At 40.3% G+C, this 25,578-nt stretch overlaps 1 protein-coding gene across 4 annotated transcripts in view; it reads right to left on the bottom strand.

The window, feature by feature from the left end:
* The window catches only part of SND1 (staphylococcal nuclease and tudor domain containing 1), a 406,889-nt gene that overhangs the window by 356,127 nt on the left and 25,184 nt on the right, over window positions 1-25,578 (bottom strand). For all 4 annotated transcript variants that reach the window (XM_073238488.1, XM_073238486.1, XM_037023516.2 and 1 more), the window contains exons 2-9: window positions 19,712-19,861; window positions 13,363-13,483; window positions 9,787-9,865; window positions 7,628-7,788; window positions 6,785-6,876; window positions 6,081-6,239; window positions 4,743-4,849; window positions 2,377-2,467 (exon numbers count right to left, since the gene is read on the bottom strand). In XM_073238488.1, the coding sequence (XP_073094589.1) occupies window positions 2,377-2,467; window positions 4,743-4,849; window positions 6,081-6,239; window positions 6,785-6,876; window positions 7,628-7,788; window positions 9,787-9,865; window positions 13,363-13,483; window positions 19,712-19,861 (960 nt within the window). The remainder of the gene's footprint in view (window positions 1-2,376; window positions 2,468-4,742; window positions 4,850-6,080; window positions 6,240-6,784; window positions 6,877-7,627; window positions 7,789-9,786; window positions 9,866-13,362; window positions 13,484-19,711; window positions 19,862-25,578) is intronic.

A 25,578-nucleotide genomic window follows, 5' to 3' on the forward strand; every position in this document is an offset into this window, starting at 1 on the left:
CTCTGTCACAACTACTACCTCTGCCACTTTATCCTAAGGATAGCTATAGACAACATGGAAATGAAGAGATGTAGCTGTTCCAATTTATTGATGACACTGAAATTGGAATCTCCTATCCAGTTGGCCCTTGCGTTTGAACTGCCCAGATCCACTTACACATGGATTTTTTCTTTGAATAAATACTGTACAGTACTGTAAATGTATTTTCTCTTCCTTATGAGTTTAATAACATTTTCTTTTCTCTAGCTTCCTTTATTCTAAGGATATAGTACATAATACATATACTATACAAAACATGTGTTGACTATTTTTGTTATCAGTAAGGCTTCCAGTCAATAGCAGGCTATCAGTAATGTTTTTGGAGAGTCAGGTTATACACCCATTTTCAACTGCATAGGAGTTCAGGCCCCCTAACCCTTACATTGTTCAAGAGTCAACTGTAACGTTCATGTGCTACAAAACATTTTTTTCTATGTAAATATCCATTAATGGCTCACAAGCTACACGAAAACAAGTGATGAGCCAGATTTGGCCCATGGGCCAGCTTGCCATCCTTGAGATAGAGCATATGATGAACTTTGTTTAAAAAAAAATTAAGAACAGAAAACCTGTTTTCATAGTAGTTTCATATAGTACGAGTGTTTTTCCTACTCCTATGCTTTTTTTCCGTTTTAATAAAAATAATGCCAAAGAATTTCAAAAACTCAGCAAGTTTTAAAACTGTTTACCTACCTACAAATACATCTTTTTCTAGACTGTTTATATACAGCATATATCCAAATGACCTATATTTATATTATTCCTCATAATCCTCAATCAGATGGATTTTAGAGGTAATCTCTAGTCTGGCATTATAAAGAATAAAAAAAAGGTCTCACCCAGTTTTAAAACAAATACAAAACCAAAACAGATCCTGGGATCCTGAATTTTAAAAATGGGGCTTATGTTCCTACAGCCAGCTCTCCCTTCTACTTATATTTAAGATAAATGCAAAGCTACTGACTCAATTATCTATCTTTTTGAATTTCTTTCTTCAGCAATGCCTTAGTTCCCAACCAGCAAAGGCCCAAAAAGCCTTCAAAATCTTCTTGGTTTCTCCACAAATTCGGTTTCAACTGAGGAGGGGCTGGTAGGGGCAGTACAGGCTAATGGAACCCTCCCAAGCGTCATCAACATTACTAATATCACAGATCTTCGAAGTAGTGATGGTGAAAAATGGAAGGCCTACCTCCCCTGTAGAATCAGTGATCATCCTTTCATTGTGTACCTACAGTCTTAGAACAGATTATAGGAAACATAAGAAAACCAAGTACATTCTAGTTAGGTGGAGCAGCTGTGCCCAAGTTTCCCAGTTAGAACGGGTCCTCACACAGAAAGGAAGCAAGTGTCTATTCTGGTCTGCATCAAGACTTGGAAGACACCTAGGGGATCACCAGACAAGGGACTAACGTTACCAAAAGGCATGATTACAGTTAACCCTGACAGCTGCGTTGTGCCCACCTAGTAGAAGTATAGAGGCCACTTGAGCACTGTGACCTACTGCTTTGGGCATCATTAAAAAGAAACTGAAGAAATTCAGCCAATTCCTCAGACACTTTGTTAAAATTTTTGTCATTGTTAAGAGAAACAATTCCAAGGTTTTTCAGGCTGACAGTGCCACCTAGTGGCTCTCCATCTTAAAATCACTGTTAGCCAACATTTGGGAAGACCCACCTCATCTGATATGGATATTCGACCACTTTTTTAGTCCATAAAGTTCATAAAGTCCAAAAAATAAGTTGGAAAACTTTACAGCATTTTGGGCAAATGAGAATAGGTCTACCACTCAAGGTACTACACCCTGTAACTAAAACTTAATACTTTTATAGCCCTGCTGTTGGAACACTCTATTCAGTATCTCTAGGGAATTCCCACCAAAGAAATCTAACTCGGGACACATCAGTAGAGAGCTCTCCAAGAAATTACACCGGAAAAAATTGGAAACTGTAAGCGGTCCAAAACAGAAAGAAGACACACTTGAGGTCATATATACCGGTCAACAGAAATCTGAGAAGATGCCATTTACTGAGCAAACAGAAAAAAACCTTAAAATATGACATATATTTCAAGGCAGCAAAGTCCACAACTTCAACCCATAAACTTCTAATGAAGTTATACAAATTAACAGTAAGAAATTTAAAAATTGTTATGGTTTCTAAGTCCCCTGAAATAGCTGAAATAGCAAACACACATACACTTTCATCATGCACACTCACCTGTATGCTACTGGCTTGCCCTCAAATAGAAATGCTTCAGCTCTTGATTATCCAAATTTTTTGTATTATCACTAGCCCGACAACATCCACTATGCATCTCAGGCTGCTGGGGATGACTCACCTTGGCAACAAACTGCTTGTCCTTTTGGTCCAAATTAGCAGTGGGAGCCACATAATCTCTCCATATTCTCAGCCTACGCTCCTTGGCAAACCTGGTCACAAAGCAAGGACGCAAATCATTCAAAGTCAACAAATGGACTCCACCATCATCGTGGGAGAGCAACATACAAAGTCCTACCCTAGGCACCTGTGGAGAAAGGCCATCGGTCAGACCATAATAGTGTGACAGCCACAAGAAAAAGTATACAGCAATTAGAACTATCCAAGATGCATTTATACCATAAATGCATGGCTGGTAGACTGGGGTCTAGATGTGCAATTTTTCCAACCTGGTTGGCTTATCTCGTAGCTCCTGAGCGACTACTAAAATGCCAGGCACTGAAATGGCAAACAGAGCAACTGCTCCCTTAAATGGGAAGATTTCACATCTCTAAACAAATTTTATTTTTTTTAAAGTATAGGCCTGTCCAATTTCCATTTGAATTATAAAAAGGTTATTAGCTACCCAAATCCTATGTGGAAACCAAGAACAAAACTGTCACTATAATGTATCAAAAGAGTGAGAAAAATGGACAAAAATCCAACTGAAGTTCATTGACAAAAATTTAGAAATCATGTTGGCAGAGATTTGTTTTGTTTTAAAGTATCTAGTCCAACAGACATTTTTTGAGTCAGACTAAGGGAAGTAGAATATGTGCAAAAATTAAAAAAAAAAAAAAAAAAAGATCTGCTATGTCAAAATATTTATAAACAAATGGACATTTGTGCAGGGGAAATGAACTATTATTTCTGAAAACAATATTGCAATTTTTTTAATAAGAGCACTAAAATGAGGAGACAAACAACATGCATTAATTGTAAAAACATGAAATACTTTGATTTACCAACAATGCAGGCACATCAAATACAGCATACAAAATAGCAAGCAAGTGTTCACATGTTACTGAAATATGACTTGAATCCCTTGGTCTACACCTGTTTTTTAACGATGAACACTCTTAAAAATCCATAAACTCTCTTATAGATGTTATGAAACATGTAGATATTACTGTCATCCTCACTTTCTTCAGAGAGAGGCAGAAACTTTAAGAATGCAAGAATAATTATCAACCAAAATAATATATAGAATAATGAACTTGCAAGATTTTCTGAACAAAAACAGAACAAACCAAAAAAGAGCATTATTCTGATAAAGAGATGTTTAGAAAACTACACTGGATAAGAATATCTTTTGAATTGAATTATGGAACATAGAGACTAAAAATGCCTTATATAATCATTGTGTTATTTTTTTTTTAAATCAGACAGCCTACCTTTTGTCAGACATCCCATATCAAATGGCCCAGATTAAAAAATACTTTTACAAAAGGTTGCAAATATTTCTGCTTGCAGTATAGAAGGATGTAAAAGACTTAATGAAAGGGAAAATAATTAAAGTCATTCAATTCACGTTCTTGTACATCTCTTAGCTGTGCACCTCAAACACACAAAAATGTGAAGTTGTCAAGACCATTGTTAATTTTATGATTCTGAAATAAGCCACAAAACAAGCCTTGCGAGTGGAACATTGGCACAAGTGTTTACGTGGTCTTTTGCTTAAATGCACCCTGGAGGTGGTGACTGTCACTTTGCTGAACATCATCTCTATTCATCTGCTCTGGCTACCTGCTTTATTTTCTACCATCTAACCCATCAAGTGAATGAAATTCACCCATATTTGGAAAGACCTGACCCTGACACTTGAAACAGCCACCAATCTTTGGAATATCCACCATTATTTTTCTGGAAATAACTTGTTTCTACATCTGCTTTAGCCATGAGGCACCCAGCCAAAAACAAGAAGATAGCACCCCCGGTTGCGTTAGCATTTATAATTTAAACATACTTTGAAATAAATCAGGGCATTAGCCTCACACCAATGAATGTCTGTACTGTTTTAGGCCCTCAGGCTCTAACTTTCCATTTTATCCCCAATCCAGCTTGCCTGTTCCAGTGCAGCTGATAAGCTATTTCACTGTCCTTAAATGAGCCTCAAGTTTGTTTCATTCCAAATACCTAAAATCCAGAATTTAAGTAAGGGGCTTGGAAAAAAGTGACCTACAAAACATTGAGAAAGGAAATAAGGTGAAAAACTGTTTGAATGACAATCTAGGCCCTTACTATAGAGCAATGAATTAGATTGAACCTAAAGAACTTGTGACAGAGCCACTCCTCTCTGAAATCCCCGCCCCTTTCCGGAATTTCCCTAAGCTTTTAGTGAAATAAAACAGAAACTGATCTAGAGGGGTGAGAGAAGATCACTAGATTTCTTTCAGTAACAATCCTTAACAAGATCCCTGGCTGGAACGCTTCCCTGACAGACCTTACCTCTCTGCTGCCCTCAGCTTTTCTGCACCCCGAGTGTAAACTGCAATCGACCAATCCACGCAGCGAGCAAAACCTTCCTTCAGGAGGAGCTCTGTGATGTTCCCATTCTGAAAAACAGCATATGAGAAGGCAGGCCCAGGTGAGATTCCACTGCAAGAGAACCCCTTTGTCTAGACTTCTGACAAAATTAACATAGCCACAATCTATATTACAGTTTATTTAAGGGGAAATCAAAAAAAGCAGAGCTTTTTCTCTCATTAAGAAAGCCACCCAAAGATGGGAGACACCACCCTGCCACTCCTCCCAACAGCTTTGGTTTCATACCCCACAACACCCAGCACAGTAACTCTCATTAACAGGAGCAGGATAAATGTCAGTGACATTGAATGAAACTGACGTTTCAATAGTTCTTCTTGTGGGCAGGAGGATGTTAGTCTCTGTAGAGATTATATGGTATTATATCCTTCCCTAAGATCAGCACTTACTCCCCTTTTTGTAAGGGGAGAGCCGAAGAACAGCTGAGTAAGGGATAACTTAAGCTACATTTTGCCCAGTGAATTAGTTCATATTCTGCTGTGACACAGAGCCATCCAGCAGGGCACAGGCAGACACCTAATACTCTATAGATCAAACAGACATGACCTTGGCACATTCCAAACCAAGCCTCCCAGGGCTGCACAACTGCTACGACAGATGAATTCTCTGCCCAAAAATAAGTTACAGTAGTTTACTCTGAATTTGGATATTAGTTACAATATGAAAACACACTTAAGCTTGGGTATTACAAAACAAGGTCATTTCCTGTCCAAGAATAACCCACCTACTAAAGTATACAACTGGGTAAAATTCCTGGTAGTCAGAAGGAAAAACATAACCTATTTCCTGCTCAAAAGCAGAGTTAGGAGGTAACTAGGTTAGGTCTGGAATACACAGATTAACTTTTCCATAGAAAGGTTTCATTGTCACATTACTACCAGTACTTCAAATAGCTAACTTCTAGGCCTACAAACAAATCCCACCAAAATTATTCTACAAGTTTCAGTGCCACTTCTAATTGATGTGACAACCATCCACCTTTCCTATTTACCATCACAAGTACCAACACTTGGGAAAATATGTGATAGCATTTCTCTTCCCCTTGAAACCAAATAAAGTGAGAGGCTATACAGGATTGTCTGATTCTATCCCTAAATAATGACTCAGAAACTCAGTAGATGATAATCCTGCCAAAGTATTTAAATTATTCTTAAATAAAGAGAAAAAGCAAAGTAAACCAGCTCATCAAATACCAAAGGTACCCCTAACCACATGCTACCCAGTCTGCACAGACACACTCACTGGATGAAGGATGGTACCCAGAATGTTCTGGTTGTGGCAGCTCTCCAGAATGATCTGAACATCTCTCTGAAGCAGGCGAGACTCGGTGAAAAATTTGGCTTCTGCAGCAAAAGGCTCTGGTGTTTCACTGCCATCTGCTTCCCGTCGAAAAGTTGGGCACTAAAACAAAAGTAAGGTACATGAGTAACACAGCCTCCTAAGGGTGAGCGCTAGGCACTCTCACGCCACACTGAGCCCGCTAAAACCACAACATCCACAATCAGGTCTTCTCTTTTTTTAAAACCAACTGGTAAAAACTGACCAGAAATAGCATCATCTCATGCTTCTTGGTAATGCAAATAAAGCTCACATTATCATGGGGAAAATAATTTTATTGAAAATAATCCTTTACCAAAAAGAAATTCTTGATTTTTTAAAAATCAAAATGGGTATTTTATGTGAAGAAAAACAAATCTTTTTAGTAAACTTCAGAGCCTCCCATTTCTCTTTTCCAGGTTTCAAAAATCTCTCCTCATAGCCCACTCCAACCAGACCCCAAGTGCTTCAAAAATGAAAAAATCTGAGTTAAAAGATAAAGTACTCTATTCAATGCTGACTCCCCTACTAGAAAAACAGTAGATCCTAAGTCACCAAGTAGCATCCACCTGTCAATGAAGTTCAACAAACCCTTTATGCCCACCCCATAGCCCAGTGTATGGTCTGACCTTGATCCCTGACAGCATGACCGTGACCAAGTAGTAATCCGGGAGGAGCAGAGCCCTGACCACACTGCCGTCCCGCACATGCTCGATGATAGCTGCATGACAGAATGAACAGCTTAAACTGTTAGTAAAACTCGTGCCAGGGATAAACTATGCCCAGTCAAGCCGCATTTAATAAGGACCCTCCCCAAAACCCTCAGAAAGCCTCCCTCTGAGAAGTGAGGAAGCAGTGGACAATCATGAGTGTGTGTTCACACAACAGACTCTTCTACAAACTATTCCTGCAGAATATGGATTAGACCAACTTCTACATCCTGAACTTTCCAGGATCTCACTGCTCCTACCTAAGCTGTTATCAGTCAGCTAGGTTGCTTACCTAGTACCAGGTGCCAGCAAAAAACAAATAACTGTAAGTCAGGACTAGTAATAAATTTACTGAATTTGTAGTTTAGCAAAGCCTCAAAGTTGCGCCAAGAATTATATAGCGTGTGCAAGTGCACTTGGTGTGTGTGTGTGGTTAGATGTGTACAGAATACACATCCCTACTTCGATAGTTGGGGGGTGGAATTTAAGTATCATCTTTTAGAAAATAGGAAAATCCCCAATATTCAAAAATACCAGCAATTTACTTCCCTCCATCAGCAAATGACTAACCTCTACAAAGTACATCTGACAGAGCCTGCCTGGTCTGGATTCAAGCTCCTTTCCACACACCGTGGTATTGTTTCACCCTTAACAACTTCCACGGGATACTAAATAACTCAAATAGGATTTATAAACCTCAAGAAGCTTGAGAGCAAGTAGAAATCACTCTGAGTCACATCAATCTTTTCTGGCCAGCCTCACCATTGACAGGCTTCTGATGGTGTGAGTCCACAAAGTGCCTTGGGTTCTCAATTGCATACTTGAGGTCCCGGATAGTATGTGAACCGTTCCCCTCACTCCACATCCCTTTCTTGGCTGCCTTCGCTTGCTCTTCACATTCTGAAAGCCGGTTCTGTTCAGGACTGGGATGTGAGAAATAAACGGGTGTTTAGTGAGCGCACAACAGAAATATCAGGCTTTTCTCTGACTCTGGGTTTTGTCAGCAACTCTCCCCTTGAAAAGACCTTTAAAAGCATTTGTTTCAGATCTACAGCTTCAGACCCGAGCGTATCACCAGAAAACCAACGTGAGTGCAATTTCTGGATTCCAGACTTGTTCACTCAAACAACAGATTATGAGCATTTAATGAGCGAGGCAAAGGATACACATCTAAGTACTGCCACCATCAGTGACTGCAAGAGAACAAGTTGGTGGCTCAGAGGGAAGCCACTCCAGGGGGTACAGCTTCATTTCAGTATCCCAGATTCAGGAACTGAAATCCAGGCAGAGCTCAGCAGGAAGCAGCACAAGAAAAGTGACTCAGAGCCACCCTTACACCCTGTCGTTTGCAGAAAGGGCTGGGGGATGCAGAGCAAATACTGTTATTACAGATGTCAGCCCAAAACTACTTATACATTCAATAAGGCCAGCTAAGCAAAAGTAAAGCAGTTTGAAAATGGAACTCCTCCTTCATTGGGCAAGAAACCAAACTACATAAGAACAGCCAGAAAGTCAGTAGGTAGACCAAAAAACAAAACCAGAAATGGCTCTGCAATTTCTCTCTCACACACACATACACACATATCTGAGCTAACAGGAATAGTAAACTGCCAGGTCTTTCTACAACCTCAATAATTCCTTCCAACAATTGCTGTTATTCAAAATGGAATCTCCTACCTCAGTTGGTAGGGATTTCTGAGCAGGGATCCCCGCCCTACAGTTTCTCAACCCAGAAGTCTTCAATACTATTCTCTCCCTCCTCCCCCTAAAAAAAACATCACATCCTCAGGGATCCAAAATGGCAGCCAAATTCAGTAGAAACAATGTAACTTAAAAAAGAGAGAAGCAAACAGAAACTGAGAAAAGGGTTTAAGTCAAGACAACTTTGGAGAAAAAAGAATTAGGATTCCAAGGGAGATTTCATTGTTGACATGGAACAATACTGCTGCAGGTTTTTAAATAAATTTTTCATTCAGGTTGCAAATTGGATTGGAAAACAAAATGAAGCACTGCTATAATCATGCCAAGGATTGTCCTTAAGATGCAACTTTGGCATATTCCCAAAACTACCACCTAAGACAAATGCTGTAATTTGTCTTACGTGGGAATTCAACAAATCCCCACATATTCACACCCCAATTATAGGTTCCAACAAATGTCTCTTCACAGAAAGGACCCAAAATCTATGAGCGCAGAGAGAACACAAAAAGTGCATTTTTGCTATTGTTCTACCCCACCATTAGTACAGTACATGCAAATATTTACATAAAGCCTTTTTCACAGCTACAACAGTCATATAATATAGCAAGGACTTAAGAATTTAAACAGCATCTTTAGCCTCCAAATTACCGAGGTAACATACCACTTCTCAGAGACTAAAGCGTTAATTAAAGCCAGCTGCAATCCATCCAACTGAGAGCCAACACTCGTGAACTTGGACATGATACATATGCTATAAAGCTCACATTACTAACATTCATTTCTAGTAAGTTCTTACTGCCATTATCTAAATAAATACAATTTTACCTACTACTGAAGTATCTGTAGATCCATAGCCCAAAACAGACTTAAAAAGCTTTGGAGAAAGAAAATTTTCCCTGACTTTAAAATAGAAACCATTGAGCCCTTGCTAGTTTCCCTAGCATCTATGCAGATTTTGCTTGAATTCTATTTATTCACTCCACTTCATTTTTCATTGCACACAATATATTGTATATCTATATGCTGATTTATTGTCTGTCTCCCCAGACAATGTTAGCACAGGCTAAGTCTGTTCACTGCTATATTCTCAGTGCTTTGAACATTGCCTGGCACAAATTAAGTGTTCAATGAATCTTTTGGGATGGATGGGTAAGTCCTCTGGAACTGAACACCTGTGCAGTGGAAGAAGTCAGAAGGCCAGAAGACTAATGAATACTTACTTATTGGCTCTCATGCCTTCTCTCCGGGTGGCCAAGCCTTCTGCAACTAGAGATTCTGCAATGTTTTCCCCGTTCGTATCTGAGGTAGAAAAAGGGAATTAAACAGGAGATTCAAATCTGTTTCTAACAGCAAGAGCTCAAATGGGACCACCTTCCCCCTTAGCTCTTCAAGAATGTTGGTGCCACAGAACTGCGGAAGGCAACAATATGGTGTTGAGCTTTTCAGCAAACCTCTTCTCCCAAAACATCTAGTCTCTAAGTCCCAAAGGCCTATAAATCATCTTCTCAGAACTGTTTCTAATTTTCTCATGTATCTCCCAAGCCAAAGGCAACTAAGGGACCACGAGAGAGAGACAAGGAGGACACGTGCAGGTGCCCAGAAGAGCATAAATAACAGTGACCTGAGGAGTAGAGGTGTGGAGCTGAATACAAACTTGCCAATTAAATAGCTTCAACAGGCTCTCCCAGCATCCTCATTTACTCATCTATAAAATGGGAAGAGGACCTGGCCTGCACAGGTTCCTGTGAGAACTGAACAATGTCTATATGGAGCCGAGTACAGTGCCGAGCAAATAGCAGGAATTAAAAACAAAAGTTAGTCCCTACATGCTATGCAATGAGCCAGACTGATTCACTCAGGACTATCATATCATACATGAAGTCCAGCTTCCCCAAGATGCCCTACCCTCTGTTCGAGGAGGACACCAAGCCATGTCATTTGACGGACGTCCTAATGCTCTCAGAGACACAGGGAATGGTGTCTAGATTTCTAATCTATCACATAGCAGCAGGCAAGAAAAATGAAGTTAAATTTAAAATCCAGCCTGATTAGGCTCATCCCTGGGGATATGAAACATTAATTGTATTTCCATGCTATTGAAAAATGTTTAGGCTCTATGTGTTCTCTTAAATCTCTTTGTCAGACAAAATGACAATGGAAGACATCTATGAGGGAATCTTCACATAAAAATCTTTAATATGGCAGAGAATAAGGTCTTAGATAAGCTGAAACACAGCAGTCTAGCTGATAGGTAATGTCAGCACAGGATAAACTTCTATGAGATTTATAGTCAGTACACTGTACACTGACTTCTGCAAGCAATAGTAAGTATGCACACACACCCAAACCCAACTTGAATGCCCTGCCATTAGCATTGCCCAAATTTCTGCAGAAGCTAACTGGAAGACCTCTTTTACCTCCAAGGAAAGTTGAGAAGAATGATATTTATACAAAGAACAGTCAGTTTCTGACGCTGAGAGTGGATCACAAGATCCTTTCCACAGAGGTTGTTGCTAAAGTGAGACAGACAGACACGCACAGCTATCTGACATGAGCAAATACAACACTGTTTCTTTCAAAGCAACAGGAATCGCAAAGAGTGGGAAGTCAAAAGGAAGGATTCAACAATTCAAGGAAAAATTGAACAGTAAGGTGCCAAGAGGTCAGAGGGTAGAAAGCATGAAGCCCAGGTACAAACAGGGCGAATGGCCATAAAACCAGCCAGTCAACAGCGCACTCGACAGTCTCTTGGCCCAGAGCACTCTGAAATGGCTGTCAGTGGGCCTTCTTCTAAAAAGTGAGTTCGGATTGCTCCTTCCAAAGGAGAAAAACCGATTTCCCTAGGACAAACTCCCAAAGGAGGCAACAAAGTGTGGTGTATCAGATACTAAAACAGGAAATTTGTAAGTCAAATATCAGATTCTTGCTTATAACTTATCAAGTCATAAATATGATCAAGGCACAATTGGAGATGGTATTCAGAGCAAGTAACATTTTCTCCAAAAGCCAGAAAATTAATTTTTTTAAGTAAGTTCTAGTTAACCATAAATCATTAAATTCCACCTTACTCCCCACTGCCTATCATAAAGACTAGCCACAAAATCAAATATATGGACACTAATTATCTCAGCCAGTTTCCTTTCATTAGAACTGGCACTGAGATTTGGTTAAAATATCTGATTGAAAATATTAGTTCCTTAAACCTTCAGAAGATGTAGATAATTTCAATCACTCTTTCAATACCTATTTAATGATGACCTATGTGCCAGGCTTTTTTCTAAACACTAATTCATTAACATGCTAAATTATATCCAGTTTGTAATTCAGGTCAGTTTATTAAAAACTTTTTTAAGAGATCAAGGTTATGTAAATGAACTCTTAGAGGTAGTCTCTTTAGATAGGTATCTATGCTGGAAATTGTCTGTAGTCCAGTGAGGCCTTTTGCAGGTAACAGGAGACTGACCAGCTGTTATGGAACTGGATTTTTTTGGGTAATGAAATTCTTGAATGAATGCATTCTGAAGATAGTGCAATTCTATTTGCCTTACATTCTTTCTAATCAGTCACCACCCAACAATAATGCTTTAAGTATTTTATTTCTGACTCTATTATTTGAATTTTGGATAAAAAGCAAATTGATTTGTTTCTCTTTTTGAAAAGATTTCATACATTTCTATGATTTCCCATGAAATCAAGAAGCAGACAGCCATTTGTCTGAGAGGCTGAAAAAGGTTTGTCTACTGGGTAAATTGGACAAGCTATCCCCAAGGTCATCCCCAACCCACTTTTCAAAAACCTATATAATTAAAATCAGAATCTTAAGAGGATGTGGTTAGTCTTCATCGTCTGCTTACCTTTGGGTAGCTTACTGACTACCCAAGTCAAATAGATGATCTAAAGCTGCTCAGTTAGAAGGTTCTTTTATCAAAGAATTACAGGAAGCCTTTAAAAATATCTGCTCCCAAGATAATTCCAGATGAACACAATTGTTTGTGCTCAGATATCTGGCTGCTATATGGAGAATATTCTACCAATTAGCTCAATGGCCACTTCAATTCAAATTCCATTCTTCAATCTTACTCTCCTCTCCCTCCACCTAAACCACACCCCCAAAAAAACCCAGAACACCTAATATCCTGTGAGCCATCTGACTCAGCTAACAAACTAATATAATTACTGAGTACATATGCTGTGCCAGGGTTAGGTGCTTTACATATACTGTCTCTTTAAACTCAGTAACTTATAAATGAAGAAACTAGGGCTTAGAAAGTGAAGGGTTAAATAAGGGTAGATGGTCAGAGAGCCAGGATTCAGACCTACATCTACACAGTTCCAAAGCCTGTGTTCTTTCCATTCAGTTATACAACATGTGGCTTGCAAAAAACCGCAAACCCTAAACAAATCTTGTTTTCCTTAAGCCAGCCCCTAGGAGGAGAAGAAAAGCCACAAGATAGATAAAAGAAATAGAAGATGCAATAGAAAATCTATAGGAATTCAATTAAGCACTATGACCTAGAAGCACAAAGCCATTGAGTTCCATGGGCGGATGGCCTGAATACAGAGACGCTACACTGTGCTACACAAACCAGGCCAGGAAAGCGGGCAGAGGAGTAACAAGGAGCAGGAGCACCGGGGCACGCCATGGCTCTAGTGCTCAATGCCCTTCCAACTACCCCACACCAACCGTCCTAGGCTACCTCCACCAGAACTCACAATGGCCTCCCCCAGATGAAATCTGACCTTTGGAGAAACTTTAAACTCAGAGAGAAGTACGTCCATCTCTCCCTGCTACTCACCTTTCCCAAGGTAGATCATGCCATACTCCCGCCCCTGAGGAGTCTTGTTTTCTATCGTGAAACAGACCTCCTTCCCGATCAGTTTCTTCCGAAGGAACTCCCGAGCAGGAAATGCCCAGGGCTGAAAGACAAAACAAATGTGTCACCTGGGAACTGCCCAGTTCCCGACTATGGTCAGCATTCAAGCAACTTCATTCCTTCAATATCCTGGCCCCACACTAGGCCCTAAGGAGAATATAAAAATGAAATGCATACAACACAGACTGAACACTTAGAAGACTAGCTGCTGGTTTAACTAGCACAGGCTCTAAAGCTTCCCAGATATGGGCAGTAATACTTTTCCCCATCACGGGCTATTCAGAGATACAGCTTACTTCATGAATGACAATGGCCAATAATTTTATAGCACTGGCTTTGTGCCAGCCACTACTTTAAAAACTTGTATTTATCAACGCACTCCTGAATGAAGTCCAGGTTGCAGGAACTCACCTACCCAAAGGGAAGACATAAATAACAACTATTACCTCCATTTGTTTACCTCTTCTCAGTTCACAAAACACTTTCACTGATTACCTCACTGATTATTTAAACTAGCCTGAAACCAGAGGTGAGGGCACTGCCTCTTAGGGACAAGGTTCTAGTGCTATTATTTCAGAGTGAGTCCCCTGCTCATGTATGGGTCTTGCTTATTTCCCCCCACCTTTTTTAAGAACAGCAGAGTTGAGAAAGGCAAGAACTGTTCTCCTCCAAAAGTCTCTTCTAATTCTCTAGTCAGAAGCTGTGCCAGTGAAACCCTTGTAAGTCCCACAACCTTAGGGAAGACACCAGTACAGGCCCTTGTAAGGGATCACCTTGACAATGACGTTTCTTTCCCTCCTCACCCATTCAAGACCCTGACACAAGGGGTGAGCCACACATCCACATAACGGGAAGTAGAATTCCCATGTGACCTCCAGATAATGTGTAAAGAGATGGTTCTGCCCCACCCCATCACTTCTAGGATGGTGCAAAGGGAAATGTTTCCTCTAAAACAATACTGCCATATATAGCACAGAGAAGAAAAGTAGTGACACTCTAACATCTTGCTATAGTAATGGACAGTGACTGCACTGGGGTATTGGGGGGACTTGATAATATGGGTGAATGTAGTGACCACAGTGTTGCTCATGTGAAATCTTCATAAGATTGTATATCAATGATACTTTAATAAATAAATAAATATAAATAAAAACAAACAAAAAATAAGTAAATAAAAACAATACTGCCATAGCCACTGGCACTTGAATTTACAGTCTGGACCTAGCTCAGTGCCCCAAGTTCCCTTAGAAGAGAAAAGAAGAAGGAGGGGTTAAGCATTCAAGGAGTATGTGATCCATAGCAGCTCATGTGCAGATAAAATGCAAAAGAATAAAAAGGAAGAGTGGTATACGATATGCATACATTGTCTATTACAATCATTGGAGCTGCAGATTGGGGCTACACACAGTAAAGGCAAAGCAGTACATAAGTGGCCTGAAAAAGGAAGCCTCCCCTAACCTTTTCAAGCCATGAAGATAATTCCATGGGGTTATCCAACAAGCTTTCCTAAAGAAAAACATTCATATGATTTCCCAGAGACCAAAAGCTAATCAAAGGGTGGCAGTCTACCGACCCTTTGGGCTGGTATTGTCAAAACCAGTACTGTTACATAATATCAGTTGTGAACAGTTCTAGGAAGAACTAATTCTTAGCGCTCTTGACATGAAGACCAGCTTACACTCACTTATCTAATGCTCTCTCCTCAAAATACCAAACAGCAAAAGAGCCTATCTCTCAATGACAACATAAAATCTACCATATTTGTATGTCTCATTTCTACCCATTGTCCCACTCCCAAAAAATGGAAACAGCTACCTGCTATCAAAGAGTTTTAGAGCTAGGCAGTAAGAAAAAGCACAGTGGAGGTATTAAAAGGGACATATACCTAATCCTGTATTAAAAAAAAAATCTAGTTTCTGTAATCTTGCTTTCTTTAACTAGCCTTCTCAAGTTGTGTTCCATTCAGGGTTAGGCAAATTCAAAAACTGCAGGGGTTTTTTCAGCTATGAAGAGAGGCAACTGAGAGACTCAGGGAAGCACTGACCACATTACTCCTCACAAGGGCAACAGACCACTCTGGGAGAAAATCTTTGCGCAAGTGTCCATACAAACGATAGCCAGCAGAAGGCGATATGATGGAGAGGGCTCCCAACAGAGTGTTCCAGAATAATGCTAGGAGTCATGCACAGGAAAATTTCCTCAAAGCATTTATCAAATAAGGTCTAGAATGGCCTGGTAGGAAAAACAGCTGAGGTCTGTTCAATGGTCTATTCATGATGCCCCCAAGCTCAATCTAAGAAGCAATGGCCCTTAAGTAGTTGAGATGCAACATCACCTCTTCCCCTTAGAATGCCTAACAGCAGGCAATGTAACAGCTTGCTCTCCACTCCCAGGCCCAAGCAAGGGTTCTGATATGAACCTCAATGAAATATTTTTAATTCCAATTTTTTCTTTGGATCAGGTAGACTCCTGAACTACTACAAAAGATTAAATCTCTTAATGTAAAACCTTAAAGCTAAGAACTTTTGTACATGGCCCAATGTTGAAGACTTCTTGTCCTTCTCTGTCATACCTCTGTACCATGTGCCCAAGTAATTAATCCCTCTCTGCCCCACCACCCTACCATGCTAATTCTCAAAAGCTCACTGAATACAGGTCTGTGACATTCATTTCTGTTATTTCTCAGGAAACCAGCATAGAGCTTCACACATAACAGGAGCTCAATAAATCTGTGGGAAATAAAAATCTAATTCCTGCAGTGCCCATCAATGCAGTATCCAGGCTGCCTAGAGTAACTAGGCAACGCTGGGGATTAGCCTCAAACAGGGCAATGATGCCCAAGGACACACAGTACAGCTGCTTTTATTGCCACAGTACTTAAAGGAGAACTGAGTTTCTTTGAAAGAAGATACCAGGAGCGAAGAAAGAATAATCGACTGAATGTTATTTGGGACAGTGATAAAAAGGGAAGCAAATGAACAATACTGTCCTTGACTGAATTTGAATGTGAGAAAATTAGACAACATGCTCCGAAGCCAGCAAGAAAGGTGTGGATAAAATGAAGGTTCCTGTGGCCAGTATTCTAACCTGGCCCTGGTTGGCTAACTCACTACACATCTTTGGGCAATGCATTGTTATTGACTCTATATAAAGAGCTCTACCCAGTGCTCTGTGCGACACAGTGGCATGGCTGCAAGGCTGCAGGAGAGCAGAGCAGAGGCTAGAGTGGTGGGAGGGCCGAAGACAGAGGCCCTGAGGATGGCTGTGTGGCTAGAGAGGCCCAGAGGCAGAGACCGGCTTGCTGCATGCAGACTCGCTCTGAGTGGACGGGATTCTAGTGACTGACCTGCCACCATAGGAATAAAGTTGGGTATAACTCTTTCACCCCAAGAATGCTTTACTGTCATTTCTTTGGTCACATTGAATCCATAGTGAATTTGCCCAGGGCAGAAACCCACTGGTAAGACAAAAGGGTAATGCCACATTCCATAATCCACAGATCCCCAAAAAAGGTGATACTCAGCTTCTTTCATCTTTATTCACTAAATACTGGTTTTCTGTCAGGCACTTACTAACTAGGTGCAAGAAGACAGTTAAGAGGCCTCCCCCTCAAGAAGCTTACAATCTACCAGAAAAGGCATCAACTTGAAGTAACATGTTATGAGCACAAAAATGGGCTGAGGAAAGATGGCAGCTGTGATTCCTCAGGAGGCTAGATAGATCTTAAGATAGTGGTAGGTGTTCACCAGGGCTCAAGGTGGAGAAGGGACTCCTGATGGAGGGGGCAGCATGAACCAGGCCATGAGCAGGCAGATCTCCAGCAGCCTGTTGGAAGGCTCCAGTGCTCCTACATGCTAGGACTGGCATCCCAGAGCGGGGGTTCGGTAAGAGAAAACTGATGTCAAATCACAAATGGGCTTAGCATTTACATTTGTCACAGATAATGAGGAGTCACTGAAGAGCTTGGGAATAATACTGGGCAGGGGAATAAATGAAATTATGTTTCAAAAGAGATACAGAAGCATATGGAGAAAGGATCAAAGGGGAGGAGAATGACGGCAGAAAATTCCAGGCACACTATGAGTTGAACAAAGAACATCAGAAGCAGTAATGAAGTGTCAAAGATGGAAAAGAGATTTTAAGGATGCAGAATCTCTAGGTCTTGACAAAGGTCTGGATGTTTGGAGGGGAAGGGACATTTTGAAACAAGAGCAAGGGAAATCAGGTTTCTGATTTAGGTTACTAGTTGGCATCACGGTTAACCTGAGCCAGAACAGCTTCAAAAAGTTTCATGGGAGGGTGAAACCAGGTCACAGCAGATAAAGGTGACACTGGATTGTTAGGATGGAGAAATAATGCTTGTGTCTGACAAAGGGTGAAATCGGTACCTACCAAAAACTTCACACTTCAGGGACCTTTGAAGAGTTAGTAGGAGAAACTTAGTGAGACTAAGTTGCTCTGGAAGAGACAAAAAGCACTACTGTATGAATGTATGAAACTATGACAGCTGAGACCAGATCACACAGCAGTCCTTCAGCCACGACAGTTCTGGAAGATTTTCTTACACTGTTACACAGGCTACAGTTAAGATACTTTAGATTAAGTTCCAATTAGCCTTGGGTTTCCCTGCCCTAGATCCTCAGCTATGAAAAAGGAAATTAAAACCCAACCCTTCTCTTAGAGGCTACATTACTTCTTCCTTCTGGGGAAATGAACTTGATCAGCTCTAGCCAGCCAGGGTCAACACTATTCTCCTCTCAGAAGCAGTCAAGCTGTTACACAACACACATTGGAAGGAAAACAACTACTCAAAATGCTGGCCAAGAAAGGCACTCAGCCCCCCAAAATTTGGAGAGAGTTGCAAGAGATTTAATCTTCAGCACTTGGCCCAATAGTCTGAAGAACGTTTAAGGAGTGTTTACAGTAACTGAAGTTAACACACAGCAGTACTGATTACCACAACTAGTAAGTACTTTGTAGGCATGTGCTAGCACTTCACGGTATCCTGTTTAACCTTCACTGAACAATCCTAATGGATACACTATTTACTATTCCCAAAGCTCGTGGTCACTGATGGAGGAACAGTGAAAATGAACTTATCCTGGCCTTTTCAATCATTAGCCCAAGACTCTAACTGCTGTTAATAGCAGATTTACAGGTGATTCTTCCCTGTTTTCTATAACACTGCTTCACTATCTTACTTCAAACAAATGTCCTTTATTATGGGGGAAAAATGTTTTCCTTAAATCAAAATCCCCGTGAGCTGCATTTTCTCCACTTTCTTGTCAGGGAAGAGCAAAAGAAAGCCGAGGTACCGACTCACCCAACATCAAATTGGGGCAAAGGTCAAATAATTAATTAGAATCCAGAAGTTTTGTTTTTGATAGCCTAAGCACTATTAAAGAAACAACTGATGTTTCAAAGTATAGGAGACAAATTTGGATTCACAGCATCTGCCTGGAGATGCAAGAGTCCAAGGCAGACCACAAAGGCAAAGTGGCAGGCATTAGAAGTGGGGGACAGGGGAATGGGGGGGATGTCACGACAAAGGCAGAGAAGCTCAGAAGTGTCTCAGATCACCATTACACAATGGTTCTTGACTACTACTGAGCCACAAGGTGCCTGGAGAAACTGATTCAAAACTTCCGCCCTTAACAATGCATATTTATACAAAATTTTGCAAACAGTGTCATAAGGTTCACAGATGCCTTTAGGGGTGCACAGATTCAAGATTAAGTGTCTATAATAAACATCACTTGTGGTATGCTACCATTATTTTCAAAGAAGAATGTCTGCTTGTATAGGTGATTATCACTGGAAGGAGACACAGGACACTAGTTAACATAAGTAGTCCGACCCTAAGAGAACTAGATTTGTCACTATCTTCCTAAAATTTGAATATGAAAATTCAAACCTTAATAGAAGAGCTCTGCCATAACCAATGGAAACCTCAACAGTTGAGAGAGACTATGTAGGAAATGTTCTAACCTACTGCAAGAGAACGAGGAGTGAAAACATCAATAAACCTGAGAAGAATCTCTAAAAGCCTATTGGAAAGGGTATGAGAAAAAGCCCTGGGCCTGGGATTTCTGCTTAGGCTACTGAATGTATAACAATGCATGCCACTGTGGGTATGACAAGGGTCAGCCCTGCTATGTAAAAACACTCAAAATATAGAAAAGCAAGCATACGTCCAACTCGCATCAATCAAGGAGGAGAATGGGCTGTAAGCTGGGTCCGCAGCCTCAGGGAAACCTCTGGAAGCACCTACCTCATCAGGGGTATCTTTTGCATCAGGTTGCGTTGCAGCCGCCCGGCGGGCAAGGTTTCCAGCTCGAATGTTGCTAAGGTTAATCTGCCTCTCAGGAGGAGGCCCACCACGAGGCTGCCCGCGGACAATGATGGCGCACCCTGAAAGCACCTAAGTGGGTTGGGTGGAGAGAAAAAAAGAAAATTAGAGGTACTATCACACAATACAGGTTGTTCACTGCTGTATCCCCAACATCTAAGAACAGTACTTGGCACCTTAGAAGCACTCAAACATTTATTGAATGACTAAATGAATCGGATTGTTTGTAAGAGAAATACCTACAAAAAACCTTCGGCTAGATTCTGAAATGATAGACCCCAGAAATGCAAGTAGGAATTAAACAAGTAGAAAAGTCACAAAATAAACTATTCAAGTGAAGAGGCATGTGAGCCATAGAAACTGATAACCTTTGTAATTTCATCCCAGCAAACACCACCACCTAAGTCCTTCTCAATTACTAAGAAGTGTATGTCTCCATCTACACATTCCACTCTGGGATGGAACAAGCAATGAAAGGCCTAAGAAAATGGTAAAGCTGAAGGAAACACCCATGCAATCATCTGGAAGGAGACAAGTACACCCAACACTACTGTGGTCACAGCTCAACCAGAGCCCAGCACTTACACTTCCATTGTAGACCATGCTCAGAAGGAATCTAGAAAACACTTAGCTCTAGATGATTAAAAAAAAATCAAAGCACCTTAAAGCTCCCAAGATTCCTAAGAATCCCAAGGATTCCAAGGAGCTATACTGGTCTTGGAATCAAAGCCACCAGACATAGAACCCACTTGCAAGTATAGAAAGAGCTCGGAAGCTCCCTGTTATTTAATTTTAAAATATTTGTAGGGGAGAAGAAGGGAAGATTTCAAGTGGGAGAAGAGAAGGTGTACAGAATAAAAAGACAAATGTCACCAAAGCTATTCACGTTATCTTTGCTCAGAGAGGCACAATTCAATGAAAAGACAGGCCCAAACACTGACTGCACTAGATCTGAAAGACTTTCAGTCCCAGACTTCACAGTGAGAAATAGCTGCTCAAAAGTTAGTAGATGGAAGATTCGAGAGTTCTGGCAACACAGCGCTCTGTGGTACACAATACCAAGGAATGGTCCCTGGAAAGGAAGCCCAAAGAAAAAAGGAAACCATTCCTGTATATGTTGGCTTAACTGACATTTCTCCCCAACTTAATGTTTTAAGTTATGAAATATTAATATAAATATGGAAGTACATTGACAATGTAAGTATGTGTTAAAAAAGTAAAATATGCAAACAACTGTGTAACCACCACCCAAGTTAAAACCTCTATCACAACCTTGGATTCCCTCTGTGTGTACTTTCTTTGCAGCTCCTTCTCCTGCCACTGTTATCCTGAACGCTGTGATAACATCTCCCTTGCTTTCCTGTACAGTTTTACCATCTCTGTGTACATCTCTATGCAACAGAGTTTAGAATTAGGGAAAATGAAACGCCATGTAATTGAATCTGCTGCATGCACCCATCAGTGACTTGCTTTTGTTTGTTTTGGTGAAACTCATGTTTATGTAAAACACCCATTTACTCACTTCTCACAGCTGTAAACTATTCCATTATATGACTATACCATTATTCATTTATAAATTCGACTACCTTTTTACAGAAACTCTGCCAATAAACAAACACGTTCCAATGAAAAAAAAAAAATAGTGCTCCAACTAGTGTCTCAGTATTTCTGATACCTTAGGCACACAGACCTGGTCTAAATGCTCCTGTCTACTCCATGACACACATAATAAAAGATTATGTTCTTTATCCAGTTCTGTGTCTGCTCTTTATTTTTATCCTTTCTAACCAAGTGTTACCAGCAATTAAACTCTACAGCTTCCAACCAACTGCCCTTGCCATAGCCTTTCCTGAGAACCCATGTCCCAGGGCATCATTCCTGGGAACTGAGAGTCTAAAAAGACACGCTCTCAAAGTGAAGCCAGGCAAAAACAGGTATGTGAGAGCAGAGGGTGTCTGGTGTTCCCTAAATGAGAAGGGCCAAAGAAAGATATGAAAAAAACCTGGACCTGATTCACTGACTAGCAATTCTCACAAGTGGCAGAAGCAAGAACAGCCCACCTGTACTGGAAATCATTCACGCACAAATTCCCAATGGGGCTGAAGAGAACCAAGCTACATACCGCTTATGAACCAGAGCATCTGTCTCCAATGCCTGCCTCAATTTTAGTCAACTTTTCACCAAAAGTACTTTTAGTACTTCTTGGTAAACCTAGTTAGAAAAGCTTATTCCAATGTGGATAAAATGAAAGTTCCTGTGGCCAGGATTCTCACCTGGCCCTGGTTGGCTAGCTCCCTACAAACGTGTGGGCAATACATTGCTATTGACTCTATATAAAGAGCTCCACCAGTGCTCTGGGTGACATGGTGGCACAGCTGCAAGGCTGCAGGAGAGCAGAGCAGAGGCTGGAGTGGTGGCAGCGCCGAGAACAGGTCCAGAGGATGGCTGTGCAGGACAGCTGTGCAGGCAGAGAAGCCCAGAGGCCCAGAGGCAGAGACCAGCTTGCTGCATGCAGACTCGCTCTGAGTGAACAAGATTTTAGTGACTGACTTGCCACCATGGAAATAAAGTTGGGTATAACCCTTTCACCCCAAAAACATTCTACTGTCATTTCTTTGGTCACACTGAATCCATAGCAAACTTGCCCGAGGCTGAAACCCATTGGGAAGACAGCACATTTACAAGAAAACTCATCTTGGCTGATTTAGATCAACTCTGGTGAGTGAGCACTGACCTGGTCTAGAAAATATTCTTAATCTCTCGAGTCTGACAAAAACCACTGAAATGCTCTGGTACAGAATGACAGATGAGAAAATTCCCTTTTCCCTTAAATACGAGAAATGGTGTTACCGCTAATGCCTGTACCTAATAAACTAGATCCCTGAGAAACAATGGGTCAATAATTATTACCCTGGCCCAATTAAGGACTTTGGCAAACAATTTGTACACAGGGAGTTTGCAAAACTTCCTTTGTGCATCCTCGCCTTTCTGAATGCTATTCTGAAGACTGCTCCCAGAACTTTGCATTATTGCACCAAGTATGCCATTCAGACAAGAGTCAGTGAATTGGAAAGATGACTTTTACTTTATAGGTTGCTTGACACTTTTATACTGAGTATACAAATTCAACCCCTTAAGCAACAAGAATTGATATTCATTGTGCTAGGAAATGATAATCATATTCCCCCAGGACAAAAGGCCTGACACCTGTACACCTTTCCTGGGAAACTCCTTCCCCTCTTTTGGCCACAGCCTTGTGAGAAGTAGGAGAAGACTGTCTGCAGATCCCTAAGAAAGGAAGAAACCTGTCTATAATAAAAGAACTCTGTTTCTTTCTACTACTTATAGGAACTAGAGAGCAAAGAGGTGGTGCAGTATGTTTTTTGAACTATCTCCATTTCATCTTCCAAATATTGGTTAAACTGCTTACATGTCAACAGTTTTTCAAGTTTTTCCTCAATAAAAATATTTTCACAGCTTTCTCTTAATCTAAGATTTCCTACTAAATAAAGCCAAGGAGAAACAGCTTCTGGGGGAAAAAAATATTTAAATGGTCTCTAAGTAAAATATGAAAAGACCAAGGATCTATATATATAATTTAACCTGTATCTCATATGGCACCAAAATAAGTTATCTTTCCTCTGTGAAAGACCTGACATCTAAGTTGATTACTTTTACAATTGTATTCACTGACTTATTTATTCACTTATTAATTCAACACAAATTTACTGAGTGCCTATGTGTCAGGCATTATTCAAGACAAGTGGTATACTTCAGTGAAATAAAACAGACCAAAATGTCTGCTCCTGGATAGCTGGAATTCTAGTGGGGGAAGACAGAAAAATAATAAACCTAACAAGTAAAACATATCCTTTGTTTCATTAGAATTTTAATTTCAGAAGAATAATGTTAAGATTGAGAGGAAACTGGTCATGGGTAATTGTTCTGCCATAGCTATAGTGATTCATGTTGCAAACCTTCATGGATGCGGTAATTATCCTTAATTGCTAATTTATAGGGCATAGAAAGCAAGTCATATGGTAACTGCTTTATCCAATTATATTAATAAAATGATGTATTCTAGAAAAACTATCTCAGCCCTACCTGATACAGCAAGAGGTTTGTGGAAACAGCTGTCACAATGAATCCGTTTGATTGAGGTTATGGATTAGACATTTCTCAGCTCTGCCAGTAAAGGTTGCAGAGGGTACGTGGTGTGATTCAGAGGACATTGCTTCATGGCACAAGTCGGATGGTGAAAAAAGCTGAAACAAGCCACATGAGAAGGAAAATGGGGACTCAAACTGCTCGATCCCACTTATAGGTTTACTGGGAGATTTACCTATGGTGAAGGACTTTATGGGCAGCCACTAAAATGTTGCCCAGCAACAGGAACACCATATTAAATCTCCACTAGATCCTCATAAATGATTTGGTGTGTTTAACTCTTAAAACACCCAGACCACAGACACAAGACAGTAAATTTCTTAGACATAAACCTAGCCACACTATACTCAGGGCAAAAAAGTGATGGCATCCATATGGATTCCAATAAAGCCAGCGTTTTTTTCCACAGCTCCAAGAGCAAAAAACTTGGTTTGAAAATGGAATCCTCCTAGCTGAGAGCATTTTCTTAGCTCTGCAAGGAGGACTGGCTGAACAGGTATAATGCCTGTTAAGATGTAACAGGAATATAATCCACACATATATGGTCAATTAATATATTATAAAGGAGCCATGCATATACAATGGAGAAAAGCCTCTTCAACAACTGGTGTTGGCTAAACTGGACAGCTACATCTAAGAGAATGAAACTGGATTATTGTCCAACTCCATACACAAAAGTAAACTTGAAATGGATCAAAGATCTGAATGTAAGTCATGAAACCATAAAACTCTTGGAAGAAAACATAGGCAAAAATCTCTTGAATATAAACATGAGCAACTTTGTTCTGAACATCTCCTCAGGCAAGGGAAACAAAATAAAAACTGAACAAGTGGGACTAAATCAAACTAAAAAGCTTCTGTACAGCAATGGATACTATCAACAGAACAAAAAGGCATCCTACAGTATGGGAGAATACATTCATAAACGACTTACCTGATAAGGGGTTAACATCAAAAATATATAAAGAACTCAAACACCTCAACACCCAAGAAGTAAATAACCTGATTAAAAAATGGGCAGAGGATCTGAACAGACACTTCTCCAAAGAAGAAATTTAGATGGCCAACAGGTACATGACAAGATGCTCCACATTGCTAATTATCAGGGAAATACAAATTAAAATCACAATAAGATATCACCTCATACCAGTCAGGATGGCAAACATCCAAAAGACAAAGAACAACAAATGCTGGTGAGGATGCAGAGAAAGGGGAACTCTCCTGCGCTGCTGCTGGGAATGTAAATTAGTTCAACCATTGTGGAAAGCAGCATGGAGGTTCCTCAAAAAACTAAAAATAGAAATACCACTTGACTAAGGAATTTACCTGAAGAAAACCAGATCCCAGATTCAAGAAGACATATACACCCCTATGTTTATTGCAGCACTGTTTATAATAGCTAAGATATGGAAGCAACCTCAGTGTCCATCAGTAGATGAATGGATAAAGAAGATGTGGTACATATATACAATAGAATTATTATTCAGCCATACAAAGAAAACAAATCCTACCATTTGCAACAACATGGATGGAGCTAGAGGGTATTATGCTCAGTGAAATAAGCCAGGCAGAGAAAGACAAGTACCAAATCATTTCACTCATTTGTGGAGTATAACAATGAG

Source organism: Manis javanica, chromosome 6 (assembly GCF_040802235.1).
Source record: "Manis javanica isolate MJ-LG chromosome 6, MJ_LKY, whole genome shotgun sequence".
In the NCBI taxonomy this organism is placed as follows: domain Eukaryota; kingdom Metazoa; phylum Chordata; class Mammalia; order Pholidota; family Manidae; genus Manis; species Manis javanica.